Here is a 9,146-nt window from a genome sequence, read left to right on the forward strand (position 1 = left end):
AAAAAAAATTGTGAAAAAAAAATCTATGAGCACAAGGACTGTTCAGGTTACTTTTCCTGAATTAAGTTTATCATACAAATATGAGAGCAAAATATTTAACCAAATTCAAATACCACTCAATAAAGTGCACTGTTAGGGTACATGATCTGCCCTTCTGGAACTAAAAGATTAATATCTTTTTTTTATGCATTCTTGATGTTACAAGCTGTGACCCTATATTTCTAGAATAAGGTTGCTGCAATATATGTGAAGTTCTTTATAATGTACACATAGCCATATAATGCCAAAAAAAAAAAGTCACAGAGACTGGATCAAGACCCCCCCCCCCCCCAAAAAAAAGATGCATCAACTGAGGTTTGGTAGGTCTTGGCTTGAATCTTCACAGTGTGAAAGATGTGAACTGCACATGACTATGGATACATGTAGCTACAGAATTCCAAAGTAGGTCACAGTGACCTACTTTTGGGTCATAAAGCATCCCCCCAGACCCACCCTTGGTCTCATTCTGAATCACTCTGCACAAAATGATTTGGACACAACTGTTTAAGTACCAATTTCTAAATCCCAAAAATTCACAGAGACCAATTTTTGAATCAAGACACACTTTGCCTCTAAAATACCTTAACTGACATGGTTTGATAATTCTACTTCTATGTATTCTATGTATAGTCATAAATTGTCAGCCTTCCCCAAAACATGGTTTGATGATTCTAAGAGTTACACTAAGCAAGTTATGATCCAAACATAATTTGACTATGTATAGCCATAAAACTCCAAAATGAGGGCACAGTGACCTAATTTAGGGTTATAACCCCCCCCCCCCCCAATGCACACACACTGGATGCATCAACTGACTAGGTTGTATGGTCCTAAGCCACAAAGTCCAGACATATAAAAGCTAACAGACTGACTGAAGAGAAAGTCCATACCATAATATGGCCTGTCCAAAGAAACACATAAAAACACCTAGAAATAAAAACAGTATATGATGAATAAAACCTGGTGAGGCAAATGGTGAAAAACAAATAGTTAGGAATGTTTCAATGGATAAGATTTAAAGAAAAACTGAAATGTTTTGTTCAAACATGATTTGTTTCAAATTATTTTCAGGTTAAAAGTACATGCAAGTTTTTTTGTACAAAATGTAAATGAGCAATCTGCATGTAAATTGGTCCATCTTCTCCAAAATCCATGTGTCCTGAACTTAGTATTATCACAAGTATGTTCAAATTAACAATTACAAATTGAACATCTGCTATAATATATATTACACATACCTGTCCATATATTTACATCACAAAATACGACTTGAAGTATACAGACAATCATCATAAAAATTATGGAAAGCCAGTATCACACATTAAAAAAAGGCAGTTCCACATGGGATGGAAAACGTCAGTATTTTTTTTCAGAGAGATGGTTTGGTAATGGTTGAGACAAAAGCAGATTTTTCAGAAGCATCAAAAATTAGTGCCTAAATGCTGGGACAGACTGCAAATATTTTTATTTACACAGTTTTACATCCAGTTTAGACTAGAAACACTATATCATCAAATCCTAACCCATTGTTCAAAAACAGCTCCAGAGACTGCCTGATTACAAACTCAAAACATTCTCTCGCTTTGTTGATATACATACATGTATATATATAAAAATTAAATATGAATGACTAGTATAAAAAAAGGTTCTCATGAATACAATTTGACAATTTTCTAAATAATTCACCACTACCGCCTTCTTTATTTCTGTCATGACTTCTGCTTTCCGCCTTTCTTTGACTTGTCTTTTTTCCGCCGATGAATTTGTTTTTGGTGCTCCTTTTCCATGTCTCTCTCATTGATATTTAGTCGCAAGGTCTATAAGGCAAAAAAGAAATGAATCTTTTGTTTCGTACTGTACATGTGGATGGGATGCACATTTAAGAACCATTTATCTTAATAAATATCATGTTAGATGAACAGGATGTACATTTACCATGACAGTGCTTAAACATGACTGCATCATATTGTTTCTTAATTTACAGATGTACTAAATGGAACTCTGCCCTTGTAACTTGCATTGTATATCATTTACAGAAGGTTATTTATGTTTTTCCCTAGCATATTCAATTTGTGTTTTTTTTTTTCCAAATTGAACATCTTACAAGTAGAAATAAGTCAGAATATTATATAACTATCAATTTAACTGTTGAATTTATAAAACATTTGTCGATGTCATTCAATAAGATTGTGATGTCATCATGCACAGATGTCATTTTGATACTGAGAAATTTTTGATATGATTCAGAATTAAAATGAGTATTTATATGCATAGAAAATGATCTACAATTATCATAAAAAAAATTAATGCTGTGTTTTGCAATTAAATATGCTTTGCTGAAATAATTAGGGTTATTTCCTAATTATGAACTATAAGTAAAAACCCTGACCACTACTTTGGAAAGTACAAGCAAAACACTACAATTACTGAAAATAATCTACATACATAATTTTCTAAATTATTAAATCTAAAATACTACATTGTACTATATACAGGGTTATTTTTGCCCCATGTCATTTTCACCCTTTCACACAATTTCAAAACAAATTTCAAACAATTTTGCCCAGTTCTAAATTTGCACAGTCACAGTTCTGTTTAAGAAATTCTACTGTGTTCTTTGAATTTGCCAGTTTTAAATTCACCCATCTGTGAGTAGGGCGAAAGGAATGAAAATAAAACAGGGGCGAAATTTTCCCTGTAAACAGTATTCTATATTTAGTGATAAACTTACTTCTTGTACCATTAATTCTTCATCTAGATGCTGAACTGGAATGTGTCTTAGTTTTTCTAGTGTTTCATACAAAGTTGGACAATCTTTGAAATTTCCTCCATCTCCAAATACCATTTTAAATAGCACCAGAGCAACACGAAATACCACCTTTATGCCTGTCAAATAAAAATATTCAATGCTAAAAACATGCATTATTGGAAAACACCTCTAATTTTACATCTATTATAGTTAGTTCCTTAAGTATCTTCATGGTTACATTGTGTATCTTATTTAGTAGACAACCCCACTTCTAAACAAATTGAACAAATACAATTTGAAATTTTAAGGACATTATAATTCAACAAATGTTTGCCTTATAGTCAACAGAGCCGCTGCAAAAATAATAATTGGGGGGGGGGGGGGGTGTTAAAATTTGTTATTAAAATCCCTATTGAATAAACCTCTGGAAGTAAATTTTCAGAAAAATGTATTACTTGATGAACAGAACTCATCTCTCTAGACAAGAATAATTTCCTGCCTCAAACTTGAGTTTTTAATTCTATGTACTTTTTAATACAAACAATAAATTTTTTGTGTATTAAATCTACCACTGTAGACTGAATTGGAACAAAATAACATAGGAGCAATTGGCAAATCTTAAATTTTTTGTGACTTTTATTAGAAGTTTGTACAACATCAATAATAACTTTTTTATGCATTAACACAGAGCACTGACCTTCACAGAAGAACATATCCCAAACCCTTAAAACAGTTGACCAAGGCAGTGTCCTCGTAAACAAACACATAAACCACTCTGTCATGTAAAGTATAGGAGCTATTTGTTGTTTTTTCTACAAAAAAAAAAGATAAAAAAATAAAAAATAAATAAATTAAAAAAAATTTAAAAATATAAAAATTAAAAAAAAAATCATGAAATAAAGCATTGGAAGCATTTCAAAATTATTCTGAAATCAATGTTTCAGTCAATAAAGTCAAAAATTCCTTAAGAATTCACAGACTGAAGCTCTAATTAAGCAGTAAAGATGGATTTGTATGAATTTCAATAAATATTTATAATTGATCTCCAAAATGATCTCTATTAAGATTTAAGATTGAATATTAAATAATAGAAAACTTACTATATGTTTGTAAACAGCTGGTTGTGTTTTTTTCAGCAATCCAAACAAAACATCTCCGTCTACTTGAACAGCTTCCTGTAATAATATCATATAAATAGACCAATGATGACATTAATGATATTAATGTGGGCATGAGTGTGTATTTCCTTTTCTATTTTTAAAAATCTGTAGGTATGACAAGCTTAATTCTTTACCCAAGACATTCAATATTTGATAATTTAGCAAAATGTATTTATTGTAATACACAAGTATGAAACTGCACACATGCATATGCAGATTCCTTCAATTTGTGGTTTAAATTTTTGGACATCTTACATAAAATGTGAAAATCTGTATGATATTTACAAACTCATACACTTTGGTGAGTCATAAGCATTGTAAAAATTGTAGGGTTTTTATTCAAGAAATAAATGAAGAATCTGTATGTGCTATGCGGAATTAAATTCAAAGAAATGTAACTAAAACCAAAGGTCTGACAACATGTAGTTCTCTTGGACCAGGAACACTTAACTGTTGAATTTTTGCATGTAAAATAATAATAACAGATCATCGCTTCCTTGGGTCCAAGAGGAGCAGTGTTATTCAAATAAAATATGAAATAGTATTTCAAGTAAAAAGAGAGTTTACTATTTGATAAGCAACAATACTGTTTATTATAATAAATGAAGTTGAAAACCAACACATAGTCATATATCACTATACACCATAGTCTTTAGATAAATGAAAAGAATAAAATTTATGAAATACCAGGCCAGGACTATAGTAGCCTTGAAGATATTTCTCACAGATGGAAACAAGGCACCAGAAAGCCTGTTCTGCTGGCATGTGCATCAGTAAAACAGCAGCTATAGGAGCCTGAGCTTGGCAGTAGCCCTCTCGTGGATTGTGAATGGTGTAAGCCTTTAGAATCCTATATAAGTCTTCTTGTCTATAAAAATGAATATAAAAAGACTCAACACATTGTCTGTCTTGCTTATGATATTCACACAAAATGTGCTGATGTGCACAGAGTGCACAATGTAAATACAGTTGAACTTTGATATCTTGAACACTGATATCTCGAATATCATGAATATGTTGAAGTGATTTTGAAGTCCCAACCCCTTATTTTTAAAGTATTTTACCCTTGATATCTCAAATCTTCGGATGTCTCAAAGTTTTTTCTTGGTCCCATTGAGTTCAAGATAATGAAGTTTAAATGTACATTGTTTTCATTAGTGGGTTTTCTTTGTCTTAAATTTGCACAAAACATGTTTGTTTAATGTAGTTCACCGATGTCAGTCATCTGGATCTGGTGTGATACCTTCTTTAGTTAGTAGATTTTAATTATACAACTGGCCAGAAGCGGTCAAGGAAGGTATGAAACCTTAACATTCACTAAGATATCATTGAGTATCCAGTCAATAAATGACTAAAAAATGAATTTAATGTATTCAATGTATAATGGGGGGATATTTGCTTTTTTCACTGTATATTCAACTTTTATTATATATATAACACTCATAAAATAAGTTTAAAAAAATAAAAAGAACAAACAACAAGAACTAAAATGAAATGAATAATGAATATATATTCACATCTTTTACACATATACATATATATTCCATATTACTAAGAAATATCATTACCCAAATCCTCCTTTCGAATTAAACATTTCATGCTGTGGAAATTGTCTGTGTAAATCTTTTGTGATATCATCCTCCCATTTTGGATTTCCTGGCTGTCTTAAATATTCCTACAACATAATATTTGTTTTACTTAATTGATTACGAACAAAACAAAAAGGTTGAAATGAAGAACTTGGGTATTTGAACATTTAAGGAAATCATTATTTTTTTTTAAAGATAGCCATTTTGTACAATATTTTCCTAATGTCATCACTTATTGCAGTTCATTACAAAATGATTTTAGAAAAATAGTTGACAGTATGCTTGTTGATGAGCTAGGAGGTATTGAAATGGCCTTTTAGTTTTTAAATTCAACATAAAGCTATTTTCCATTTATTAAAGTGGTTTCTAGAGAGGATTACCATAACAACATATACAATACAGAATGACTCTATCTACTGCAACTCACATATTAAAAAGAAATAATTCTTATAATTCTGATATAAATGCCTTCTAGAGTAATATTGACCTTTTTGGACTTTAAATACCTAAAAATTTTAATTTACGCAATTTAGATAAATCATATTTGTTTCCTCCAATACATCAAGATATTTTAAATTTAAGATTTTTTTTTTTGTTAAACACTAATCCTCACACTTCAGAGATTTTTTTTTATTAGATGGATTTATAACAATAAGAGTAAACAATGTTAAATCATGCATTGGATGGCATTTTTTTTTTTTTTTAAAAAAAAGTGTACTTTGTGAATATCATCAAAATACATACATCAAATCTTCCTGGATTGTGTTCCATTAGGAATTTACTGCCACATAAATACTGCCAGGCTCTTGAACGCAATGATGGGGGGATACCCTTGCGACATCTATCTCTAATCTATAATTAATAAGCACATTGTCCTTAAAATCAATAAATTTGTTATCAGATATTTCCAAGTTACATGTGCATTCATTTTCCCTTAAATATTTCAACTAGAAACATTTGTTTCAGTACAGCAGTCATGATGATTATGCAAAACATCTTTCTGAATGAAAATTAGCATAGCAAAGATGAAGTTTATTTTGGTCTCATTTTACAAAACTTAAAAAAATAATAACACTTTTGCCTATTAAAAAATTTTTTTTAAGCTTTTCTGTAGTATAACTTGTATTGTAAGAAGCTATATAAAAAAAAAATCAGACATAACTAAGGATGAAAAATTGGATCTGACCAAATTATTAACAACTAGAGGCATTTTTCTTATAAAAGACCTTGAACTTGATCAAATGACCTTGGTTCAAGATCATGAAACACCTTCAGGTTATAAGGAATTTTTGTAACTATGAAAAACAAACTTCCAATGTTTCTCCATAAAGAAGTTGTAGATCAGACAAGAATTTTACACTTTTTTCTGCCAGTGACCTTGAACTTGCTGGGATGACCTTGAGTCAAGGTCATGACATACCCTCAGGTATCTTTGAACCAAGAAGAATGAGCTTCCAATGATTCTCCATTACAGAGTTATAAACCGGACAAGATTGCACAGACAGATGGACAAGGTGATTCCTATATATCTCCCAAAATTCCGTTTACATCAGGTATAAATAATGTTATCCTTTAAGTAGAAATGTGAATTTTTTGCACTTAAAATATGCATGAACTGCAGTGATAGCTAAATTGTTTGTATCTTTGCTACTCAAAAAAATTGAATACCCATGGCATCAAACTTTAAGCTTTAATAAAGGTATTAACTCTTTATCTTACAAAGCTTGACACAATAAGTGAAAACAAGATGTGAAACACTGATGCCCCCGTATGGCAACTTATAGCGAAGATTAAACTTCCTCAAATGCAAATCAAATATGTTGGTACCCAAAGTAAGGTCTTGTCTTGAGGAATATACCTGTGAAATACGAAAGTCCCAGCAGCAATCATTCAAAAGTAAGTCAAACAAAAAGGTCAAGGTCAAATGGTCAAAATTAATGGTGCCTATGGGAAGACCTTCTCACAAGAAATACACATGTGAAATATGAAAGCCCTAACACCAATCGTTTAAAAGTTATGGCCAAGGTTAAAGTTTTTCAAAAGTAGATCAAACTCCACGGTCAAGGTCAAAGGGTCAAAGTTGTTGGTATCCGAAAGAAGGTCTTGTCAAAAGGATTACACATGTGAAGTATGAAAGCCTTAGCACCAATTGTTCAAAAGTCATGGCCAAGGTTAAATTTGGGTAAAATTGTGCAAAACTGGGTCAAACTCCAAGGCAAGGTCAAATATGATGGTACCCAAAGAAAGGTCTTGTCTCAAGGAAAATGTGAAATATGAAAGCCGTAGCTTCAACCAATCAAAAGTTATGGGCAATGTGAAAGTTTTTAAGGATAAACAAACAGCTAGACAGACAGACAGATGGACAGACAGGGCCAAAAAACCTTTACACCCCAGAATCTTCCATTACAGAAGCATAAAAAAAGCATGGATCATTTGATAAGGCCTTTCAGACACAAGTCTTTTATTGGCAGATCAGTATTTCAATCTATAACTTGTGTTGTCTTATCTGAAATATTCTCATAAAACATTACAATTATATCCTGTATTTTTATTTGAAGTATATATTTTTCCATCAAACACTTAACAGGATTGTTCCTAAGAACTGAAATAGCAGGGTACATTTAAAAAGTACAGGGTGGTTTAGGGTTCCTCCCTTAACAGGGGGTTGAGGGGGAATACCAGAATAACCTGGGGGTTACATCATTATGGGTGGGGAAATTCCCCGGCCCCCAGGTCTTATGGACAACCCTGCTTAATTATCCTACCTTCTTAAATCTTTTGCTCATCCATTTTTCCCAGTCATCAAACATCTCCAGCCATTTCAGCTCTCTTTGTCTCAGTTTCTCAATTGGAACTCTGTGCTCACTGTAAAAGAAAAAAAAAGAGTTATCAGACAGTCAATTAAAATATTTTACCAACATATTAGTAAATATCTTTCTATGCACACTCTGGGTTATAATTATTATTGTAGTAACACAATGTAAGTTATTGTAGTATTTGACGATGAAAACAGGAAGATAATTTTTTTCAAACTTACTCATCTGGATTAGTGTATTGGGAACCACCCATAAAACCATATCTATCTATATGAGTTACAGCTGTTCCGTTTTGTTTGTGGGAACTAGGGCTGCCCAAAGACTTGGCATTATCTGGACTGTTAGTGATACTTTCTACAGCACCATCCTCTTCATCAGAGGTTGTGTTCACGTGATTATAACTGGGGTCTGCTACCGCCATATTCACAATAATCCGACACGGTTAAGTTCATGTCACTCACATACTTTTAAGTGTATTTGTACAGAAACGTTTTCGTTAGAATTTTCATACAGAACAATGAGGGATTGGCTAAAACCACCCCTTTCTGTAGGACGGAACTTCACGTCTGTATAAAGTTTAAATCATTTGTAGACGTAAATTTGAAATATCACACTATTTCTTCTTTATATAAAAAGCTCACATAAAATTATCTCTGTCTGATAAATTGACAGTCATAAATCTTAACAAGGTATGACATTTCACTATATATTTCTGACACCGTTGTAGCAGGGAGTATCTCCACAGGAAGTTACAGGAAGTTTACAAAGGCTGACGCATGCGCAATTCTATTTC

General features: G+C 31.9%; 1 protein-coding gene across 1 annotated transcript; it reads right to left on the reverse strand.

The window, feature by feature from the left end:
- Positions 1-325: 325 nt before the first annotated feature.
- Positions 326-8,994, reverse strand: LOC133205496 (TBC1 domain family member 10A-like). Its single transcript, XM_061341325.1, has 9 exons — positions 8,575-8,994; positions 8,303-8,402; positions 6,282-6,389; positions 5,517-5,623; positions 4,636-4,816; positions 3,889-3,963; positions 3,486-3,600; positions 2,771-2,925; positions 326-1,856 (listed from the first exon to the last, which is right to left on the reverse strand). The coding sequence occupies exons 1-9, from the start codon at positions 8,772-8,774 to the stop codon at positions 1,749-1,751; spliced, it is 1,149 nt and encodes a 382-aa protein (XP_061197309.1). The 5' UTR covers positions 8,775-8,994; the 3' UTR covers positions 326-1,748.
- Between the last annotated feature and the right edge of the window lie 152 nt (positions 8,995-9,146).

The sequence above is a fragment of the Saccostrea echinata genome, unplaced genomic scaffold (genome assembly GCF_033153115.1).
Source record: "Saccostrea echinata isolate AGI-Se365-2 ecotype Australia unplaced genomic scaffold, CSIRO_AGI_Sech_v1 ptg000054l, whole genome shotgun sequence".
Taxonomy (NCBI): domain Eukaryota; kingdom Metazoa; phylum Mollusca; class Bivalvia; order Ostreida; family Ostreidae; genus Saccostrea; species Saccostrea echinata.